This window comes from Balaenoptera acutorostrata, chromosome 10, assembly GCF_949987535.1.
Source record: "Balaenoptera acutorostrata chromosome 10, mBalAcu1.1, whole genome shotgun sequence".
NCBI classification, from domain to species: domain Eukaryota; kingdom Metazoa; phylum Chordata; class Mammalia; order Artiodactyla; family Balaenopteridae; genus Balaenoptera; species Balaenoptera acutorostrata.
This window is the reverse complement of record NC_080073.1, coordinates 66,928,834-66,952,150: the sequence shown is the minus strand read 5'-3', so window position 1 is coordinate 66,952,150 and position 23,317 is coordinate 66,928,834. Positions and strand designations below refer to the sequence as shown.

At 57.1% G+C, this 23,317-nt stretch overlaps 1 protein-coding gene across 9 annotated transcripts in view; it reads left to right on the top strand.

The window, feature by feature from the left end:
- Positions 1-23,317, top strand: part of GRM4 (glutamate metabotropic receptor 4) — a 113,235-nt gene that overhangs the window by 44,378 nt on the left and 45,540 nt on the right. For 8 of the 9 annotated variants that reach the window (XR_009009612.1, XR_009009613.1, XM_057555611.1 and 5 more), the window contains exon 3: positions 5,267-5,483. The exons of the other annotated variant lie outside the window; for it this stretch is intronic. Coding sequence is in view for 6 of the 8 variants with exons in the window: in XM_057555611.1 (XP_057411594.1) it covers positions 5,267-5,483 (217 nt within the window). In the remaining 2 variants the exon portion in view is untranslated. The remainder of the gene's footprint in view (positions 1-5,266; positions 5,484-23,317) is intronic. 9 annotated transcript variants of the gene reach the window in all.

The following is a 23,317-nucleotide window of genomic DNA, read 5'->3' as shown; positions in this document are numbered from 1 at the left end:
GAGCTGTTGGCACCTGGGGCACCACGTTCATCCCAGCCAGTGTCTCTGTGCCCCGGGGGGTGTTTGGGGCTGCTGGCCAGGCCTGGGGCAGGTTCAGAACAGATTCAGGTTGGAACACACAGATACACATGCATGTACATGCTTACACACACGTGCATACACGTACATACACGTGTTCCCTCTGCCTAAAAAGCCCTCCTTCAAATACCTAGGGCTGCCTCCTTTACCTCCTTGGGGTCTTGACTCAAATGTCACCCTGCCAGAGGGGCTTCCCTAGGCCTTCTCCCTAACAGTCCCCTGAACTCCCCTGATTTCTTTTTCCTCCTGGGCCCCATCCCCATCTACCAACTCTGCATCGCCTTTCCATCGCCTGCCCCTGTCTACATGGGGTACCCCACGGGGCAGTGTCCACCGCCTACCCCTGCTCTCAGAGCTGTGCCTGGCAGGTTGTTGGCACTCGGTGACTATTGGTAAGAGGAATAAATTAATGAGTGTGCTGTGTGCTCAGGGCATATGCTCCAGCATGTGCTCGCACGTGCACATGTCACACAAACACACATGTGCTTGACATTCATCTTCATTGTTGCTCAAGCCCGGAAGCAGCTTTTGTCTTTCCCATGTGGCAGTGACCTCCTTGTCACTCCAGAAGCCAGAGAGAAAGAGAGGGAGGGAGAGAGAGTGTTTATTCATGTATTTCCCCCTTCAGTCACTCGCCCCTTTCGTACTTTTGTAGGCGTGAGGCTCTGCTGGGTGCCAGCTGCAGACACACTGTGTGCCACTCATGGGCATCCCACCTGCCTCCTCCCCAGGGTGTCCCCCAGATGCAGTGAGTGTTGGGTTTGGGGGTGGAATGAGCCCACTTCCCCTCAGTGTCTCCCCAGTGGCCTTGCCCAGCACAACGCGGGGTGCCTCAGAATGCTTGTTGAATTGTTAAGTGGCCAAATACCTAACACCTGGGAGGACGGGGAAGATGTGCTCAGTGCCCCTGGAGCAGCCCGACTTGGTGCTGCGGGAGGTCTGAGCAGGCTCTCTGGAGGACGAAGGCTCCTGGGGGGCTGCTTGGAGGAGGTGGCACTTGAGCTGGGCCTTGATGCACCAGGAAGATTTGGATGTGGGGAGATGAGGTCTTGGGCTTTGTGGGCAGAGGAAGGCAGGCAGAGAGGAAAGAGAAACAGGCGGACAGATGGCCCCAGAGTAGGACAGCCGTCGTTGGTCAGGGCTGCTGGAGTCTGACTTCTTGCTGACTCTTGTCCTATGAGGGCGCAATAGGAAGGTGTGGCATCCCCAGCACCTGGAACAGTGCCCAACACACAGTTTGGTGCTCTAAGTGTTGGGCGACAGCAGGAGGGAGGCGGAGAGGGAGGAGCTGGCGGTGGGACAGGATGGGCATGGCTGTTGTGAAGGAGAGGAACGTTTTCTGAGGAGGATGTTAAGCCAGCGCCTCCCTCCCTCTCGGCTGGGCTGCAGGGACAGTGAGAGCTGCGGAGATGCCAGAGCCCCACTAGGGCCAGGTTGTCACAATCCCCCTGCCCATGAGGACCCCAGGGCAGTCCTTGCCTCTGCCCCTCCACTCCAGGCTGGGGTGGGGATGGGAGGGAGGGGAGCTTGGGGGGACCTGCCAGCCCCAGGAGGTGTCCCCACTAAGCAATAACTCTGTGACTACAGAGAGAGAGCTGGGGGTGGGAGGGGGAGGCACCAGGGACAGTCCTAGAGCGTAAAAACAGAGAGAGAGCTGCCAGGAAGAAGTGCAGGGGGAGGGATAATAACCCATATCAGAGCTAACCCTTGAGTGCTGACTGCCCGCCAGGCGCTGCCCCTAGCACCTCCCGTGAGTTCCCACATGTGACCCTCACAACCTTATGAGAAAGGGATTGGAATTATTCCCATTTTGCAGAGGAGGAAACTGAGGCCCAGAGAGGTGAAGTAACCTGCCCCAGGTTTCCCAGCCGGTGCATGGCAGACCTGGGATTTGAACCTGAGCAGTTTAACTCCCAAATCACTGCTTCAGGCCATCCTCCTGGCTGCCTCAGGAGGGCCTGGAGCTGAGGAGGGAGCCTGCAGGGGGCGGGGTAGGAGGAGCTGGCAGAGGCGATGTGTAAGAGGATGCTGGCTTATCCCCTGGACCCTGTTCAGGAAGCTGGCTCTACCCTTCCCCAACCCTCATCATCTCAGGGCAGGGTCCCTGTTCCAGGATCTCAGGAATGGTTGGGGGCAGCACAGGGGCCCCTCCTGGGCTTCAGAAATCAGAGGCCCTGAGCACTCCTGCAGGCTGACACACACACACAACTGCAGGAATCCCATGCTTGGCCCTTCCACCCTTTATGGGAATGAGGGTGTGCAGGGGGCTGGGGCGGCGCCTGGGTCTGAAGCCGGCCGACGCAGGATGAGCTCGCTGGGGGAGGCTCTGAGTCCCGGCACCTGGACAGCCAGCTGTCCACCCGCTGTCCCTGCCCAGGCCGAGTGCCCGGATGGGAGGGGAGGGGGGAGGTGGCTTGGAAGGAGGACCGAGGGATGAGAAGTTGCCTCATGTGAGCTTCTCTGGCCTGTTCGGCCACCAGCCCCAAGACCTCCCTGCACCTGCTGCCCCTCCCCTGAGCGGGCACTTTTGACTCCGGCCCTATGGCCCTGTGTTGGGAGAACACATCAGAAGTAGGAGACAAGCTGCTTCTAATCAGGAGGCGAGTGGATTTCTGGGTGTGTGATTAGGGCTGGCAGAGGTGAGCTGGCAAACAAACAAACACGGCCATCTTCTCTCAGGGACCTGCTGTGGTGGCCCTGCATCTCCATTGCCAGCTCCAGATTCAGGGCGCTTCTCTTCAGAGGGATGACCCCAAGGGTGACATTTATTTTGTTCTGTTTTACTGTCAAAAATTTTAAATGTAGACATTTCAGACACGCACAAAAGTACAACAAACAGGGCAGTGTACCTTCACGTCCACACCAGTCAACAGTTGTCAGCTCTTGGCCAGTGTTATTTCTTCTTCCACGCGTTCCCACAGCGATTATTTTGAAGCAAATCCCAGACCTCATCATATCACTTCATGCCTAAATATTTTAGTACATATCTCTGAAATGGTGGGTCTCAACTGGAGACAGTTTTGTCTCCCGGGGGACATTTGGCAATGTCTAGAGACATTTTTGGTTGTCACAACTTGGGGAGGGGTGTGCTACTGGCATCTAGTGGGTAGGGGACAAGGGTGCGGCTAAACATCCTACAAGGCACAGGACAGCCCGCCAACAAAGAATCACACCCCACTCCCCTCCACAAGTGTTAACAGTGCTGAGGTGGGGAAACCACGCTCTAAGAGCTAGGGACTCAAAAACCAGCCAGCCAACCGCACCTATAATACCATCATCAGACCTTAAAAATAGCGATACTTTTTGAATGAATCATCAAATGTCCAACAAGAGTCCGCATTGTAGGGGGTGCTGCTTTCATGCCAAGTGCCCTCCAGGGCCGAGAGGACTGGGCTAGTTTTCAGACACTGCTGACTCAGGCAGGCAGAGGGACGCATGTGCTCTGCAACATTCCAGTGAGGTTTGCTTTCTAAACATGTGCTGTATTTGCGTGGTTCTACATGGAAAACATACAGAGAGTCTAAGGTGGAAGGTCCTGCCCAACCCCGCCTCTAGCCCCTGGCTCTCTCCCGGGAAGCAGCTTTGCCCCTGTTTAGTTTCAGAGCAGGTTGAGTATATACCCCAGTGGAAGGTGGATCCCCCCACTATCCCTGGGGATAGCCACACCCTAGGCAGAGGCCAGGTGGGCAAACTCATGTGCAGGGGGCTCCTGGAGTCCTATGGCTCCCGGAATATTTTCCCACCCTCAGTTGCCATGTGGACTAAAATTCTGGCCATTAATTTTTTTCTGCCAGGATTGAATCTTAATTATTCCTTAGGGGGATCAATCTTCGATTTGACATCAGCCCAGATCAGTATGCCCAGCCCTTCACCCTGTCACCGTGGACGACTGAGAGCAGGGTAAAGGGCACACAGGAAGGGTACATGTCGGTGTGGACCAAGGCAGGGGGTGGAGAGCACGGGCCACTGGCTGGTCCTGGGGAGCCGGGAGCAGACGAGAGCCCTTTGAGGAGGGCACCGGGGATGTGGGTGGGGGGAAGGTGGGGGAGGCTCAGGAGGGTCCACACGGCCCCTTTCATGTCCCTTGGGGATGTTGGATGTCAACCACAGGAGGAAGGGCAGCTTGAGAGCTCCGTGTCCCACCTTTGCCTGGGGGGCCAGGTGGGAGGTGTGAGGGCAGGAAGGTGCTCTGTGACTGGGGGAGCCGGGCTGGGGCCAGGAGGCCCGGAGTCTGCCGACGAGAGGCTGTGGCATCGGGTGGGCCCTGTGTCCCAGGCTGCGGAGAGAGGGTTTCCCGGAGGCCCCACTCTCTCTGGCCTTCTGGGATTCAATCTGTGGGGTGGGGCGAGGGCTGCGGGAATTGGAACCTGGGCTCTGTCCCCTCTGAGCTGGGCAGGAGGAAGGAGCCTGGGCCCAGAGGGAGCTGTGGGGATGGGGTCTGCTGGGGGGTGACAAGAAAGTCTGCCTGGGGGCAGGGAGTGGACCAGATAAACCCTCAGGCCCCTCTCACCACCCTCATCCCCACCCCATCCCAATTCCCACTCCATCCCTGGGGCAACCGTCTCAGCCACCTGGGGATTCTCTCCAGCTGGGATGTTCCAGCTCTTTATGTAAATTGAGGCACCCAGAGGATCCCGTGGGGTGTGTGTGTGTGTGTGTGTGTGTGTGTTCGCACGTGCGTGTATGTTTGTACATGCATGTGCGTTATCCCCTATGACTCTGGGGTGTGTACGTGTGTGTTATTGAGGGACCACCGGCCACAAGACCCAGGTGAGGTGGGTTGGGAGACTTCCTAGAGGGCTTGGTGCTGACATGCCTCTCACTTCTCACCCTGATGCCAGCCTCACTCCTGCTGGGAGTCGGGAGAGGCGTGGGGAGAGATGGGAGCAGGGGAGCTGAGTGGGGGTGGGAGGCATTGGGACCCTGGGTAGAGCCAGGGGCGGGGCTGACCAACCATTTGCCCACCCTCTCTGGGCCTCAGTTTCCTCCTCTGTCAAGTGGGGCTGGGACCTATTCAGCCCATGTCAAGGGGTCTCCCCCAGGACGAGAGGAGGCAGTGCCCATGGGAAGGGCTGGGGGTGGGGTCCCAAGGCCATGGGATGGGAGGCAGGTTGGGGTGTAGGGGCTGGTGCTGGCTAGGCAGGGTGAGGTGCCAGCCGCCCCCATCAGTGGCCCCTCTCGCCCCCAGATCCCCCAGATCAGCTACGCTTCCACAGCCCCCGACCTGAGTGACAACAGCCGCTACGACTTCTTCTCCCGCGTGGTGCCCTCGGACACGTACCAGGCCCAGGCCATGGTGGACATCGTCCGTGCCCTCAAGTGGAACTACGTGTCCACGCTAGCCTCAGAGGGCAGCTACGGTGAGAGCGGCGTGGAGGCCTTCATCCAGAAGTCCCGTGAGGACGGTGAGTCTGGCGCCCGCCTGCAGGGTCGTGCTTGGGGCCGGGGGGATGTCACAGCGTGGTGGCCGAGCACTGCTTGGGAGCCGCTCCCTGGGTTCTGCCTTGGACTCTCCTGCCCCGGGCCACCCCCTCATGGGCCTGAGTCTCTCCTCTGAGCCTGTGGCCTTGTGGGCGGGTGGCTGGGTGACTGCTGGGGCCTGAGGGTGGATGTGAATGACTTTTGCGGACATGGCTGGGCAGACGGAGGGACTGTCAATATTCCCAGCATGGAAGCTGCTGGAACAGCCCCTGTTCTCAGGCAGAGAGGAGGAGAAGGAGGTGGGGATGGAGGTGGGCTTGTTCAATGACATCTCAGGGACCCAGGAGCCAGAGGCCAACCGGCAGCTTCTTGGAGCAAGGATTTGTTTGAGGGACTGGGAATTCAGAATCCTTAAACTTGGGCCGTGTGGTGAGGGGCAGGGGCTGCAGTGGGGCTGTGCCGGCCTCAGGGAAGTAGGTGCCCTGTGGGTGGGATTCGGGGAAGGGTGGGAAAGTGACTTGCTCTCCTCCCCACTTACCACAGGCCCCCTTGCCCGCGGAGCTCACTGCATTCCTGAATTGCCATCCTCAAAGTGATAAAGCTTCTGGTTATCAGCAAGCAAGGAGAGGCTAAGCAAGCAAGGGTTACCTCCACGGCAGGCCCAGACCTGGGCCTCTGGCCGGTCCTTTCCGATGGTCACACTGAGGCAGGACAGCCTGCGTGGGACTGTGTGTGTGTGGGCATCTGGGGCAGCAGACAGGCCCCTGGGTTGGGGGCTCCACCTGGGCTGGTGAGCCCTGCCAAGCTGATTCAGAGCTGTGGGGGCCAAGGGACGGCTCCCGTGCTGCGTGGGGCATGGAAGGAAGCAGGGAGGCCCTTCCGCTCCTGGCGGACCCTCCTCCCTGCAGACGGGGCCCCTCTGCCTCCTCTCCTGGCCTCTCCCAAGGCCCTGTCTCTAAATAGCTCACTGTGGCGCCCTTGACCTTGGGGGATGGCGTCTCTATATTTATACCCGAAGAGCCCCGGGACTCTAATTGCCTTTCCTAAGGACCACAGAGTGTCCAGAGGCTGGCATTGGTAACACCCTGCGGGCGTAATCCTGCTATAAATCTCAGACAAGCCCCTTTAATTGTACAGCCGAAGCAGCTCGGGTGCTTGTCACCTGGCGGCGAGGGCGGTGGGGTGGCGGAAGTGGGGCAGTGTGACTGATGGCTGAGGCTCCAGCAGCTGGGCCCCCGTGGAAGGAAGCAGGGGGTGGACAGACCCCACTCCCACCTGCAGGCAGGCTGGGCAGTGTCAGACCCCAGCCCCCCCGCCCCTCCCTCTGACTGCCCACAAATCCTTTCTTTCTTTGCTCAGACTTGGGTACCTCTCTGCACTGGCTCCACCCATCCTGCTCTGCAGGTTCCTCTCCTCCTTGATGGCTTGAGTCCTTCCCCAAACAAGCCCACTGCCTTTCTGATTCAGATGCAACCTCTGTTGGATTTGGGGACAAAAGTGCTGGATGGGGGCAGGGACAGAGGTCCAGAATCTTAGTGTTCAGTTGTGTTTGGTCCCTGCCACAGGGACCTGGAAGCCACCCCCTGTGCTCAACATAGCCTTCCCTATGCCACTGGCACATGCTGAGCCTCTGTTTATACCGGGTGTTCTGGGTAATCTGTCCTACCAGATGAAGCAGGTACCCCCATTTTACAGGGAAGGAAGCTGAGGCTCAGAGACACCAAATAATAACTGGCATCAGGTCACAGAGCAGGTTAGAGGTGGAGAAGGGATTTGAATCCAGGCGAGCTGGCTCCAGGACTAGAGGTCTTAACTGCTTTGTATTTTTGTCACTCTGTCTTCTGCCCATTTCCCACTGCAGTAACTGAGACCCATGTGGACCAGTCCTGTGCAAGGGATGGGGGTATGACAGTCACGCGTGCACACACACACACACACACACACACACACACACACACACACACTTGGCCTGGAGGGACACATGCTGATGTGTTAAGCGTGGGAGAGGCATGGGTTTGGGGTGAGGTCAGGGCATTGCATTTTGGCTGAAGCTAAGGCTACTGTTTGAATTTTCTGCAAGCATCTAATCAGACATTGAGTAGTTAGAAAATAGAAAGTCTACTCAAGATTTTTAAAAGGACCCCTAGAAAAGTAAGAGAACTAGCTGCTCTGCCCAGGCCCAGCGCAGGGGCACAGCTGTGCCCCTGCCCCCTGCACTCCTTCCCATTGCTGAGGGTCTGGCCTCCCACCTGGCCGGACCTCCCTCATCCGCAGACCCCCTGGCAGGGTGTGCAGCCCCGGGGGCCCTGGCTGGGCAGCTAGGTCTTCCCACCCTGCCTGCTAAATGAAATTTGATTTGGAGAACCATCTTTAGGCAAATGAAAAGAAAAAGAGAGAGAAAGCCACGCTCCAGCTGCCCAAATTGAAATCAGAATCGAGCGGCCAGTAGAAAGGGGCCGCTGTACCTTTTGCCTAATCCCTGTGAAAGATTAAAGATGTTTTTGCTGTATATCGTATTGATTCGTCCTCTGAAGTATAAATCATCTTCGCGTTGCTCAGAGGAGTGCCAGGGAGCGGGGAGGACGGGAGGGTGCGCTTGCCAGGCTGAGGGTGTACATCAGAGCCCTGGTGAGAACTCAGCCAGCAAGTCCTGGGTGCCTCCTGTGTGCTGGGCTCTGGGTCCTTCAGGGAGCATAATTATGGCCTTTGTATAGATAAGGAAACTGAGGCCAGAGAGGGTAGGTCACTTTCCCAAGGCTACACAGCCAGAACGTGAAGGAGCTGGGATTGGAACCCAGCTCCATCCTCTGGATGGGGAGCTCCTGGGTAGCACCCAGCACTATTGGGCCGTTGGCACAGGGCTTAGAGAAAGCTCTGGCGCTGCACTTTCCAGTCCCCATCAGCAGTGCCCTCCCACCCCAGTCCCTTGGTCATGTGGATTATGCCCTGAGCCAGCCTATGGCCCTTGACTGAACCCTGCACTGTGCCAGGCAGCCTCACTGCACTTCCGTGAATCCTGATGACAATCTTGTGGGCCCAGTGTTTTGTTCCCCTTTTACAGATGAGGAAACTGAGGCTCAGAGGGGTGAAGTGGCTGGACCAGGCTCACACGTTGAGGTGTTGGAGCAGGACTTGGAGCCAGGCTGTCAGACCTAGGCCCTTTACCCCACGCTATCCATCTCCCCCAGCTTATATCGCAGAGATGGCAGTGCATGGTTAAGGAACAGGCCTCGACAGACAGACCTGGGCTCCGACTCAGCCACTTACTGGCCACGTGATTCTGGGAAAGTCACTCAGCCTCTCTCGGTTTTGGTTTCCTCATCTGCGAAATGGGGATGAAACTTGTTGTTATCCGAATGAAATGTGCTCCCGGCCCATGGAGGTAGGCGCTCAGGAACGCACATTGGAGGGTTGTTATTAGGGGTCTGGCTGCCTGGGCCCCAGCCCTCCCTGGTGCCAGCCGCTCCTGGGGAGGCCTGGGGAGTGACGGAAGGCCCGAGGGGGTGGTGCTGGGCCCTGCGTGGGGCCACAGGCAGTGTCCAAGGACAGGATGAGGGACAAAATCACAGGAGCCCAGGCCAGCCTGCTTGCCCTGGTGTCTGCAGCAGGTCGTGGGCATGTGTGTGCTTTTGTGAGGTGTCGGGCGCATCCCCCATCTGTGTGGTGTGCGCTGCCTTCTGGCTGCAGGGCTCCCCTTCTCCCTGCCAGGCAGAGGCTGCCCAAGGGAAAGGCTAGGGACACAACCAGGCCTGGGATTAGGTATGTAGAGCAGGCCCTGCCTGGGCTCCGGAGATAATGTGAGTGAGTCACCCTTGGAGGGAGATGAAGGCTAGAGGGGGTGGCACAGGTGGGGCCCCGCCCTCGGTGCCTCCCACCACTGTCCTGGGAGCTCTCGTGGGTTGGGGTCTGGAGTATAAACTTTTATACCCCCACAGCCTTTCCGTATCAGCGGGGCCCTGTGTGAGCCTCAGTTTACTTGTACTAGGGCTCCATTTCACAGATGAGGACAACCAAGGCTCAGGGAAGTCAAGGGGCCTGTCTAAGATCACAAGGAAGTGTCGAGTGTCAGAGCCCAGGGCTCCTGTGTGGGTGACAGGACAATGGATAATATTAGTAGGTAACATTTATGGAGCCCTCCTGTGGACCAGACCCCATTTTATGTGCTTCATACATGTTAACTCATTTGTCTTTCAAGACAACTCCATTATACAGATGGCAATACTGAGGCTCAGAGAGGTTAAGTAACTCCCCTGAGGCCACACAGCTGGAAAGTAGCAGGAGTGGGATTTGAATCCAGCATGGCCTCCTGATCTCTGGTGCACGTCATAGGAAGGACACACAGGTCAGCTCTGGGCAGGGGCATCTCCATGGGGCCACCTTGGAAGTTTGGTTCTCTAATGAGTGATTCCAGCACCCTGGGCACATCTAGGCCTGTACTCCTAGGGTGAGAATGGGAGGGCCTTTCTAGGTGTGGCGGGAAGGGGCGTGGGAGCCTCAGGCCTGCTCCTTGAAGGATGTCCTGTCCCTCGCACGGTGGAAAATTTAAAGCCTCATCTCCCTGCTGTGTCCCCGCATCCACCATTGGTATTCCGGAGATGTTGGTGAGTCAAGCTGTTGCTGGTCTGACCTCCAGCTCCAACTCCCAGGGCTGAGCGTCAGACTTGCATTTAGATGGGCCCGTCCGCGCAGCGGAGTGGCAGGGCTGGCAGCTGGAGGCCCAAGGCTGGGGCACCTCATCCCTCTGGCTCTGTGACATCTCTAGACTCAGCTTCTCCAGCCATAAATGGAGGCTCCAAGGGGAGCGGGGAGGAGCTGGCCATCTGGAAAGAGCCGTGCCACCCGGAGGGGCTGGCACTGCTCATCTTTCCAGGAGACCAGAAAGGAGAGAAGTTTGCCCCAGGGCACCCCCAGGATCCAGAAACTCCCCTTTCTGCTGCCTCCCCTCCCGGGCCTTGTCTCCTTCTACTCCCCTCTCAGCCTCTTCTCCAGTCACACCAGCCTCCTCACGGCTCCTCTAACACTCCAGGCACAAGCCCACCTCAGGGCCTTTGCACTGGTTGCTCCCTCTGCCCAGAAAGCTCTGTCCCTGGCTGTCCATGTGGCTGCATTCTCAGTGCATTCAGCTGCCTTCCCAGGGGTCCCCTCTTCAGAGGGGCCTCTCTGACCACTGCGTCCCCAGTCCACTACTCTCCATTCCATGCTCCCTGCTGTGTTTTTCTTTATAGCAATTGGCAAGTATATTTTTATTTGTTTATGGTCCATGACAGCAGAGATTTTTTGCCTGTTTTGTTCTCTGGTGCCTCCCCAGCCTCCAGCACAGTCCCTGGCACACAGTAGTTGCTCAGTAAATGTTTGTGGGATGGGTGATCATGAAATCCAGCCACCTACTCACTACTTTAGCCCTTCTTCCCATCCTAGGCCTGAAAGGTTGCTCTCCCAGTCTATAGAAGGGCAGACTGAGGCTGACAGAGCACGGGCTTCTGGGGTCAGGCCGCCCTGGGACCCTGCCCTCCCCTCTGAGCTCCTGGCTACCCCCAACCCTATCCTGACTCATTGAGGACAGATATCCTTTCCACCGCAGCGCCTGCCTTGGGATGCTTTGTTCTGAGGTGCTGCCTGCCCCAGAGGGCAGGAACGGGAAGAGGCTCAGCCTTCCAGACCCTGCTCGAGTCTCCCACTGGCCTGGACTTCATGGATTTATTTCACATCCACTGGGTACCCAGCCCCTGCGCGAAGAGAGGAGAGAGGCAGTGGGCTCTGCCAGCTCTCAGCGGGCGTGGGAAGAGCAGTGCCCAGCCAGACCTGGCACCCTGCCCTCCTGCAGGAGGTGCCCAGGAGAGTTTGCCTTAATAATTGAATGAAGGGATGTGATGACGCATGTGTTGAGGTGAAGAGATGAACTCCAGGGTTGCAAGGGGCCCAGCGCATCAAGATGGGCAGTCCAGCAGGGCTTGGAGGAGGGGTACTTGGACAAGTGGAGAGGAAGGAAGGGGTGTGCCAGGCGGGGGAACAGCGTGAGCAGGGGCCTGGAGGAAGGAGTGAGCAGGCAGATGGGACCCCAGTGAGGGGCCTGGCCTGGTCCTAGTAGCCGTGGGATGGGGACCCATGTGAGATGGAGCTGAGCAGTTTCTTTCAGGTCAACCCTGCATTTAACAGTTTTTTGGCACTTGGGGTTGTTGTGTCCACCTGCCATGTCCAAGTTACTTAGGGCCCTGGGGAGTCTTCTCTGCCCAACACGGCTCAGTGCCAAGGCCCCTCCTCCCTGCAGACTTGCTTACCCAGGGAGGCGTGTGATCTTCCCCTAGGCTGGCCTCCTGGGAACCTCAATCATATCTGCCCCAGTGCCTGTTGAATTTCCCCTCTTCCTCTTCCACTTGACTGGGCCCCTTGAGGCCATGGAAGCCAGGACCCCCTTGGCTCTGTGTCCTTCGCCGTCCCTCGCACACAGTGGGGCCTCAATAGATGTTTGTAGGATGAACAGATGACCAGCCCTGTGCCCTTGGGCACGTCATTGCCCTTCTGGGGCCTCCGTCTCTCATCTGTGACAGGAGTGGGCACGTCAGCTCATCTGCAGGTCCAGCTCTGACATCTGGCAGGCTGGGTCCTCCTAGGCCGAGGCCCCTGACGCCAGGCATCCTTCTCGTAAGCAAAGGCTCATCATGGGGGCCCTTCAGGCTTGGTCTTTTGGTTCAGGGACGAGTGGGTCCAACTGTATGGGGACAGAGCCTGGAGCATGCGACCTTCTCACCCTCAGTCAGGTGAAATGTGGTTGAGATTAGCCGACGGGGCAGGGCGCTGGAAGCAGGGAGGCGTCCTGCCACTGGCTTTGGGTTGGTGTATAAGAGAACAGGATGGCTTGTAGCATCTTCTTGAGGGGAGATCTCTGGGCCTCTCAGCCCAGGGACCCACAGCCCTGCCCACTGACCATGCATTTTCCAAGAATGTGGGCGGGGAGTGGACCCCACCCCGGAGTCAGTCCCCACCATTCTAGCTTATCAACCAGGCTGCCCCCAACTTGAGACAAATTGCATCTTCCTCTCCCTTGGTCTGCTGCCCGTCACTGCTCTGTGGGTGGAAATTCAGTGGACTTGGTATGGGCATCCCCTGCCAAGCTGTGAGGCCCACCACGTACCAGCTGGGTCTCCGGGCTGCTCTGGGAGATTGGCAAGGTGCTGGCATCAGTGTGACTGTTCAGTGATTACCCAGTCAGTCTCTGTCCCGCTTTGAAGGTGAACCCTGAGCTGTCTGGCCTGCCGTGGGGACTTCGCCTGTCCGTTCTAATTTCTCTGCCCTTCTGGCCTTCGGTGCGGTGCTGGCACTTCTTGATTTTGTGAGTCCCGTGGGTTGGGTGTCATCAGGCCACTTTTCCTCTCTCTCTCTGACTCATCTCTGATGTGTTCGCCCTGGCCTATCACAATGGGGACATGCTCCCATCCGAGTTTGCCTCTAAGCTTGACGGGATTGACAGGAGGAAGGAGACAGAATGGACACTGAACCCTTTTTGCTCTGAGTTTGCACCCCTTCCCTCTTGGACAGGAAGCAACATTTTCTTTCACCGGGCTTCTTTGTGGAACATGTTTGAAGATTTCTTCCAGGTCTAAAAAAGTTTTCCTTTGCTGGTTGCAGCCCCTTTGTGAATCCTGTCCTCCCTGGATGATACAGTAGAGTGGAGGGCTTAAGAGCCCAGATGCTGGCTTGGCCACCATGAACTGTGCAATCTTGAGCAGTCACTTAGGGGCTCTGGGCCTCAGTTTCCACCTCATGAAATGGGAATATTTATAGCACTTCCCTGGACTTCCCTGGCAGTCCAGGGGTTAAGACTCCATGCTTCCATTGCAGGGGGCCCAGGTTCGATCCCTGGTCAGGGAACTAAGCACATCCCGCAAGCCGTGCTGTGCTGCAGGAAAAAAAAAAAAAAAAGAAGAAGCACTTCCCTTCCAGGTTGCCATGAGCATTAAATGAGTTAATACATGTAAAGCACTAACTAGCACAGTCTGGGCCCTGCACTAAGCACTAAGCTTCTGGAGGTGTAATTTTCACCATTATTCATCAGAGTGGGAAGTGGGGATCAGGACCCAGTTGTAGTCCTGGCTCTGTCTCTGGGTGGCTGTGTAACACTGGGCTGGTCACTTTCCCTCTCTGAGCCTCAGCTTCATCACCAATGTGAAGGCGATGGGTCAGGGGACCTCTGAGGTCCCCCGTGATGTGGGTCTTTGCATCTCTCACCCATCTCTCTTGGCTTTTCTGTCCTCACCACATGGAGGTCCGGATACCACGGGGTTGGCTTCTGGCTTCTGCTGTGTCTGTTCTTGAGCCCAGACCTGAGCCCACAGAGCAGCCACATCCACAGCATCTGTTTCCTCAGCTCCTTTGGCCTCTTTGGTTTATTTTTTTTTTTACCTCTGAGCCTTTTGACAAACACATCTCTAAACCTGGTCTGAACCCCATTGTCTTCAAGTTCTTTTTCCTGCCCTTGTTTCTTTTTCCTCCCCTTCCTTGAGCCTCTGCACTGGAGCACGTTGGGATCTGTCCTCCGAGGCTCCCACATTTAGGGATCCCTTCCGATTTCTTCCCCTTTGTTAAAGAACAGGTGGCAAAGGCTGTTGACCTTTCCCTGCCCCCCACCACCCCCAGCTCCGGGCTGGGCCTGGACCTCCAGGAAGCCCTCTTCATCTGTTTGCTGACTACTGGGTTTGAGCCTGTTTTCCTATCTGAGGCAGGGTTCCAGCACCCACAGCCCCCCACTCTGAGCTTCTTGGAGGTGTCACCAAAGCAAGCCCTATCCCCCCTTTCCCTGCACTGTGGCTTCCTTCCCACCCTACCCTGAGGTTCCTACTTCGGGCCAGTATGGGGTTGCTGAGTGTCCTGGGCGGGTTCTGGTTTCAGCCTCATCCCCTACTCCTCTGTGACCTTAGGCAAGTCACTGCCCCTCCCCGAGCCTCCAGTTCTTCATCGTAAGACCGGGAAGGGGCTGTGCGCCTTTTTCAATGGGCGCATGCATGTCGTGGACACACGGAGGGATGCCCGCAGCCATCTTTGCCTTATTATCCTGTGTCACCCACCCAGCCCTCTTCCCAGAGCCTTTTAGCCCCAGGCTCTGCCTCCTGCGCCAGCCCCTCAGCCGCCCGGCCTGGTCTGTGTGAAGACCCCTGGACCTCCTTTTGTTTTAATATACAATTTTCTAGGGAACATTTCGTTACCCATCCTCATCGAAGCTACCAGACCCTGGCCCCAGCTCCTACACAGCTGCCCTGAGAATTGTCCCCGTTTTACAGAGGAGGTGACTGTGGCTCAGGCTGCCCAAGGACTGGTGCAGTCCCTCACAGCTTGTCGGATGCAGAGCTGGGATGTGCATTCTGGTCTGTGTGACTCCCGGAGCTCAGCTGGAGGGAAGGAAGGTGGGTGGAGCCCTCCTTTCAATGAGGTGTCTGATGCCTTTCACCTGGCTTCTCCAGGGAAGCATTGGTGGGTCAGTCAGATGGATGGACCTCGGAGGAGCCCCCCTTCCCCCTCCCCCCCGACACCGCCGCACACAGAGGCCAGAGGTTCTCTCAGAGCCAGGGAAGGAGGAGGGGGAGCGGCTCCTGTGACGGACAATGTGTGTGTGACAGGAGTCACCAAGTCACGTGTGGCTTTGCATGAGCCTGTGAGGGGCTCTGTCTAAAAGTGGGTGTAACGGGGCCTGGAGATCAGGAGGAATGCATCCCCTGATGCTCACCTTTTCAGTGATGGCTTCCCTCGTGCTCCTGGGGTTTTTAGGGACTCAGAAGGAGAGAGTCCAGGCCTCCAGATCACAGAGCCTTCTCTGGGGGGATGTGGCTGGTAAGGAGGGCAGTGGGGGCATTTCTTCAGCCCTTTCACCCCTCACGTCTATACAGTAATTAATTCATTTGCTGGGTACATATTTACTGAGCACCTATTATGTGCCAGGCATTGAACCAGGACATAGGGGATGCAGCAGTGAACTAAACAGATGAAGATTCCTGACCTTGTGAGCTCATGTTTGGGGAGAGAGATAGAGGCAGCTTATAGTAAGCAAGTAAATACATCACCGTATAATAGAATTTCAGATAGGAACTGATGGGCATTTCTTTGAAGAAGAACAAAGCAGCATAAGTAGACAGAAGGCACAGGTAGGGGAGACTATAACATAGGTGGTCAAGGAAGGCTTTTCTGCAGAGGTGACATTCGGGCAGAGCCCTAAATACAGTGAGGGAGTGAGCCATGCAGAGATCTGTGGGAAGAGTGCCCCAAGCAGGAGAATCAGCAAGTGCAAAGGCCCTGAGGTAGCAGCCTGCCTGGCATTTGGGGACTGTAGCCAAGAAGAAAGAAGGAGCAGAGTGAATGAGGGGGAGAGAAGTAGAAGGGGAGGAGCATATCACAGGGGGCCTTCTGGGCCACTGTGAGGACTTTGGCTTTTGCTTTGAGTGAGATGGGAACCATGGGAGCGATGTGAGCAGAAGAGGGACGTGAATGGACTTGGGTTTACTAGGATCCCTCTGGCCATTGTGTGGGGGAGAGACTGTGGGCCTGAGGCAGGAAGGCCAGTGAGGAGGCTGCTGCTGTCCTCCAGGCTAGAAGGGATGATGACTGGGACCAAGGGGCTGGGAGTGGTGAGAAGAGACAGATCTGGGGTATGTTTTGAAGCTCGAGCCCACAGGACTTGCTCCTGGGTTGCGTGTGGGCAGAGGGCAGGGGCGTCGCCCAGGCGTTCCTGGCTTCAGCACCACGGACAGCGCCAGCACCAGACACCGGGGAAGCCCTGGTTGGCTCAGGTTCCCAACAAATAAATGGCCAGTCCCTGGATGCTGATCGGAGCCTCATCTGTAAAGTGCTGGTCCCTTCCCCTCGATTTTGTTATCCATTTCTCTTTTAGCCAAATATGTTTATTTCTGGGCACTGCTGCGAATCCATTTTGGGATGAGGCAGGTTTGAATGCAATTATATAGCTGGGATGAGAGGTTTGGAAGCAGTTGTCTCCAAAAATCTCTGCATCTGGCTAAATTGTTGTTGTATGGAGGGGGGGTGCTAGGATGGGAACTGGGGGAAGGGGAGCTTCCTTGAGGAGGGGGTGATGGGAAGAGAGCCTTGAAGAACGGTGGGCCTGTCTCAGAGGAGCAGCAGGGTGCTCTGGGTAGGGGAGCTGAGTGACTGAATGTGGTTATTCACGATGCCCTCCTTCTGAGAGTGAGGAGGGAGCAGCATTCCTGACAGTGAGCCTGGTAGGTCGGCCCATGGCAGACAGTGCTGACCCTCAGGGCTTCCACGGACTTGCTGTGTGTCTGTTCTTTGGCTCTCAGTTTCTCCAACTGTAAAATGGGGTAATTGTAGTCCCTACAGTGCTGGTTATTGTAAGAATGACAAAAATGGGTGAATTAACCATCAGAAAGGCCAAGAAAGGGCTGGAGGGGTGAGGGGCTGCCTCTGAGGCCTCAGACCCCAAGGGTGAGCACTTGGCCTCTTCCTGGTTGGGTGCTCCCGGTCCCTTTGTGACCGTCCTCCTTGTTCTCCCTGACTCATGTGGCGGGTTATATCTGTGCCCCATTTTGCTATAGACAGAATGATCATATGGATATTCTATGCAAATTCTCATTTTTAATGAGCCAGAAGGAAAGCTAACGACCATCTTGCAGATGTATTGGGGCCCGAGGGAGGCCTTAGGATGGGGGAGGAAGCAGGGGACAAAGTGACAAGCAAGAAGAGAGAGGAGGGAGGAAGGGGAAAGGAAATGGAGCGGGGTTGGGGTGGACACAGTAGGGGCTGCAGAGTGGTGGAGGGGAAGCACGGGCTCTGTTTACCATCTCTCAGAACCTCTCTGCCTGCCCCATTTTAAGATGGGGAAACAGGCTCGGAGAGAGGTGGAAATGTGCCAGATATCCCAGAAGCTGGAAGAGAGAGAGAGAAAGGCAGAGGAGAGGGAGCAGATGGTCTGGAGAAAGGGAAGGTGGAGGCAGCTGGGACTAGGCTCTGGGACTCGGTTTCCTTATCTGTATGATGGTCGTAGCACCTAAGACGTGGGCTGATTGGGAGGAGCTAATGAGAGAACATGTGCAAACATTATTCGACTGAAGAGTGCTGCCTGAATGTGAGGGCCGTGGAGTAATGTGTGTGTGGGAGAGGGAGAGGATGGGGCAGGGGACCGAGTGGGGGAGACAGGAAGATGAGGGTGGAGGGACACGAGCTGGAGATGGGGGTAAGAGGCCTCTGGACAATAGGCCAGCTCTTAATTAATTAGTCCATTCAGTCATTTGTTCACTTATTCATTCATTCATTCATTCCTCAGCATCTATAGTCTACTTCATAGAGGGAAGTCAGCTCCCAGAGGGCAGGATTCTTGTCTGTCCTATCCGTGGCTGTCCCCGTAGTGTTGAGGGCAGCACCTGGCACCGGGAAGAGCTTAAATTGTTGCTGAATCAGTGGCTGTTCTGTGCCCGGCAGTGGGCCCAGCAGTGGCCATCTCCCTGGAGCTCAGAGGCATCTAGTCCAGTAATTTCCCTTCCCTGTGCTAAGTGCAGTGCTTGAGACATTGCGATTGTTACCGGCACCCAGGGGAGAAGGAGCCTGGGGACAACTACGAAGGCTTCCTGGAGGAGGGGGCCTGAGTTGAATTCTCAAGAACTGACAGGAGCTGACTTGAAGGAGTCTGGGTAGGGGAACTGGGCATAAAGGCAGAGCGAACAGTCTAGTGTTGGGAACTGCAGGTGCCCTTGGGGGTGGGGAGTGATGGGAGCTGAGGCCGCAGGGCCTCAGGACTGGGCTGAGGGGTTTGGATTTTGCCCTGAGCCCTGAGGGAGGTGAGAGCCAGCGAAGGTGGGAGGGACGGGTGTGCTGGGGTGGGATCAGTTTTGGTGGAGAGGTGGGGTGGCCAGGCTGGGCAGGCTGAGGTTTGCATGCAGGTGTGGGGCTCTGGTCTGGACAGGCAGTGTCGACAGGAGTCGGGGGGCACAGGGGGTTCGGGCCTGAGGGGTCAGCTGGCTGCTGCCAGGTGAGGCTGGACCCCCCCACCCCTGCCCGGGGCATGGAACCAGCCTGGAGAGGGGCCAGGGCTCTGGTTTAGATTAATTAAAAGACCTCTTAACTTTGGGCAGTCCCACCGGGGCTGGAGTGCCTGGAGAGCATTTAAATGTCAACAGAAATATCACAATGACCCGAGTCCCTCCTGATACTTAGTGCCCAGATTCCCAGGATGTCCCTTGTATTACAACATGGGACAGTCTCTCACTATGAAAACTGTCCGACCCCAACTGCCTATTGAGAAAAACTAGCAGATGGTAGCATCCCCTGCCCCAGCTCTGGCCTTCCAGAGGAAGGGCAAGATCAGCTGAGCACGCTTCTCCCACCCCCCCTCCCCGGATGCCCTCCTGAGGCCCACTCAGGGCTGCTCCCAGGATCCAGGCCTGGAGTCCCCTTTCCAGCCCTCCCTGGTTCCTGTCTCTGCACTCCCAGATCTGGCCAAGGAGGCCCCCAGGCTGTGGGGCCCCAAGCTTTTCCCCAACAGCGTCGGGAAAGCCTGGGGCAGGTTTTGGGGGGTGGGGTGAGCGCTTCTCCAGCTCAGGGCCACATCTGGGCCTCTGTCCCTGACCTTTGTCTACCAACTCTTAACTAACCCGAGTCCCAGGCAGCCCAGCACCTCCGGAAAGCCTCCGACGGTCCACAGGGTCGGGCTGGTGTCTGCGCTGTCCTCACTGCCCTCCTCCACCACAGGCAGTTTATGGAGAACACTCACGCCCACTGTCTCATCCTCCTCCCCAGCCGGGGGCGTCAGCAGCCCCATTTTCTGGCTGAGGAAGCTGAGGCCTCACCCCAGGTACATCCAGAGCCAAGGCTGGGCCCAGACCCCCCCATTCCTTGCATTTCCTGCTGTTCTGCCATCAAAAGTGTCGGCTTGGAGGAGCCAGAGCCGGGCTCCTCACCGTCCCTCCCCCTGCCCTGGCCTGAAGAGGAGGGCTGGTGTGGGAGAGGGCCCGGGAGGGCTTCATTACCCAGTGCCTGCTTGTGGCACGTTGGGGGGGCCTGAGCCCGCCGCCGGTGGGAAGACATGCTTGGCCTATCTGGGTAATTACATCTCAACATTTCATTTTGCTTGTCAGTTTCCACTTCCTGGGGATGTGGGCTCCTAAATATTTCATCCCAGCCTGCAGCTGCCTGTTCCTCTCTGGCCAAACTGCAGGCCCGGCTGCCGACCCCGAACCCTGGCTCCTCCCTGCCCAACTGAGCCTCGCTTCCTGTTCTGGGCTGGAGCTGGCCAGAGGTCATCTTCTCCATGCCCCTACCCCACACAGAGGTCTCTACCACCAGCCCAGCGCTGTCTTCTCTTCCCAAGGGGTTTGGGGTGAAGAGGCCAGACAGACAACATTGCCAGAAATTAGGCTCAGTTCAACCAACATTGATTGAGCACCTCCTGTATGCCTGACACTCTGCTGGAAACCAGGGAGTTAGTTAGGAAAGAGAAAGGTACAGTCGAGAAAGAAAGTCCCTTGAAGGGGCTTATGGGCTAATGGAGGAAACGGACAACCGTGTTATAACAGCAAACACTTATTGAGTACTTATGTGCCAGGCACTGTTACACGTATTAACTCACTTATTCTTCATGCTTTGTTATGAGGAGACAAGGCCCAGAGAGGTGAGTAGCTTGTCTAGAGTCACACAGCTAAGAAGTGGCAGAGCCAGGATCTGAACTCAGGCAACCTGGCTCCAGCCTTCATGCCCTGAAGCACGAGAGTCACAAACCGACAGCCTAGGCAGAGGATGGCGGGTGCCAGCGGAGAGGGGTGAGGTGAGAGCCGGGGTGGGCAGTGATGAGTCCTCTCTCTGGGATGTTTTGTGGGGGAGGAGGTGGAGAAACTGAGCCCCGAGGTGGGGTTGGGCAGGTGGGGAAGCAGGAGGGGTATTTCTGGCAGAGGGACCAGCAAAAGCTCCAGGGTGGGAAATTTTGAGTTGCGTTGGAGAAAGTGGTCTTGCTGTAGAGTGTGGAGTCGTGAGGCTGAGGAAGGGGCTGAAAAGCTGCTACGTGATCTCAGCCCCTAGGTGTGTCGCTGGAGCTGGGCCGTCTTGTTCTGAAAGGGGTTTTTCAGCAGAGGACTCTGAACTAACACTCAGCAGTCCTGTTTCTGGCTGCTGGCTGGCCTGACTTGCTGTGTGAGCCTTGGGCAGACTCCTTTCCCTCTCTGAACAAAATCTGAGGAATGGGGGGGATTCCCTCAGTTGAAGAATGCCCGGTATGGCCACTGAGAGTGGGGGGAGGTGGGCCGGGGGGACAGGGGTCTCCTGGGAGGCCTTGGGGTGGGGGTGGGCCAGAAATCAGTCTTAGGGCCCCTCCCCCCTCAGTCCCCTCCTGCCACCACCTGCCTCCAAACACCTTTGCTTCCTTCTCTCTCTCTCTCTCCTTTTTTCTGCTTTTCTTGCTTCAAAGGTGTTTTACCTAAATGGGTTTGTGTTAAGATATTAGGTCGATCACTCAGCAAATTTCCCTCTGCTCAGAGCTGAGCGCCATGAATAATGCAGCTCTGAACAGCTTGCGCTGCTTAGCGGCCTCCCAGCAAGGGGACAGCAGCACTCAACTCAGGGGCTCTGAGCCCCACAGCTGCCCTGGCTGGTCCCCCACAGCCTGCCTCCTCCCCCTCCCCAAAATATCCCCCCAGGGGCCAGGCCTGTCCACAGGTGATCCCTTTAATCCTCACAACACCCCTGCCACATCTGGGGAGCGGCGAGAATGCCGTCCCATTTTACAGATGCAGATGTGGAGGTTCAGAGAGGTTGGGTGACTTGGCTCTTATCACATAAGGGATTGAGGTGGGATGAGGGCCCCATCTGTGCCCAGCCTCGGCCTCCTGTGTCACAGCAAGCCAGCTCTCTGATGCCTGTGCCCCCGTATCTGCAGGTCCAGCCCGATTCTCTATGGGGGCAGGTGGGTGTGAGTGGACGGCCTGGTTTCAGAGGAAAGTTGAGGACTTTGCCCTGATGGGGACACTGAGGCTCCTCGGTAAATAGCTGCGGATGACAGAGGTGCCGTAACCCTCCACCCTGTCACTACCCCATCCCCGTTAGCACCCCCCAGCCAGGCTCGCCTGCACCAGTAGCAAAGGCGAGGTGTTGATGGTGCTGAGGTGTGGCCGGGCTGGCTGGCGGAGATGTGGACAGCTGACTTGTGCGCCTGGGTCTGAGGCTGTGTGGCTGTGTGGAGGGTGTGACTTTGGGAGGTTGGGTGTGGTGAGTGTGGCTGTGTGGGGCGGTGTGGTTAGTGTGTGAGCCTGTGTGGCTGTGAGATTGTGTGAGGTTGTAGTGATGTGTGGTATGTGACTGTGTGAGGGAGTGTGTCACCACGTGTGTGTGGCGGGGCGGGGCTGGGAGTGATGCAGGGGTGGGGAGATGAGCTGAGCGTGTTCAGGAAAGAAAGGATGTGTGTCCTGCCTTGCATAGTCCCTGGGCCTCTAGGCTAAGGCCCCAGGTTCTGCCCAGCACTCTGTCCCTGGGGACAGCTCTCAGTTTCAGCTGGTGTCTCTGGTCCCCAGAGCATCTCTCACCAGCCCTGGGTCCTGACCCGAGCTGGGTGATGAGGTCCCTGCCCCCCGGCCTCAGCAGCCCCCACCCCCACTAGGACTTGCTCCCCAGCGGCTTTGGCTCCAGAAGGCCAACCCAGGCCTTCACAAACACCATCGCATTTGACCCTCACTCCAGCCCCACCCGGCTTTTTTCCCATTTTACTGATGGGAAGCCTGATGCTCAGAGAGGCTAAGTAACTTGTCCAAAGTCACACAGCCAGGAAGCAGTGGAGCAGGCATCTTCCCCTCTGTCTCAGACTGGAGGGAAGGGGAAAGCTGAGAGCAGGTGCAGTATCCACGCTTTGCACAAACCTTTGATGGGGTATATCAGGGAGACATCTGCAGCTGGGAAACTGGAGTGACTGTTTCCCCCTCATTGTCCCTTGGTACCTGGGTCTTCCTGACTCCAGCCAAATCTCTCACAGTGGGCCCACCGTGTCCACAGGGCTGGAGTCGCCCTGCCCTCATGCCCTTCTCTACTGGCCCAGCTATCTTTGGCTCTGGGCCCTTGGGGCCCGGCCAGCTTGCATGGCTATCTTATACTTCTCCACTTGTTCTTTTGCACGTGCATTTCTTGAGCGCTCGTAACAAGGAATTTGCATCAACGTGGAGAAGTAAATTCCCAGCAGAAGGCAGGACTGAGAGAGAGGTCCCGGTGTGCATGACGCCCAGCACCATGTGTACTTGGAGGTCACCAGTGTGTCTTGCAGGCGCTGTGCATGGATAACCTTTGCAGCCCAGAGCCCGGCACAAAGTGGGTGCCCAGAGCCTGTGCATGCAGACATTCGGGCACTCCGTGTGACCAGGTGGTGGCTCAGAGGGGAGGTCATAGCGGGCTTTGGGGGTCAGGGAGGTTCCCAAACGAAGTGGGAAGGTTTGAGCAGGTGGCTACCTCAGATTCCTACAGAGCCTCTGCCCCTCTGCCCGTGCCTGTGGCTCCTGCCCCGCCAGCCCTCCCATCCCTGTCAGTCGGGCACTCAGTGACTCATTCAACCGGCAAGCGTGGGTCACTGCCTGACCCGAGCAGGCACAGCATGTGTGCTGGGCCCCATGAGGGATGGGGTGGAGAGACAGACACCGAGGAGAAACTGGGTCCCAGCAAGGGAAGGGCTGGCCGAGGGAACAGCCTCTGCTAAGGCCTGTTGGTGCAGCAGATGTGGTCGGATGGTGGATTTTTGTAGGGACCAGACCTGAGGAGGAGATGTGGCCTTGAATGTCACACACACACACACACACACACACACACACACACACACACACACACACGCAATGGTGGG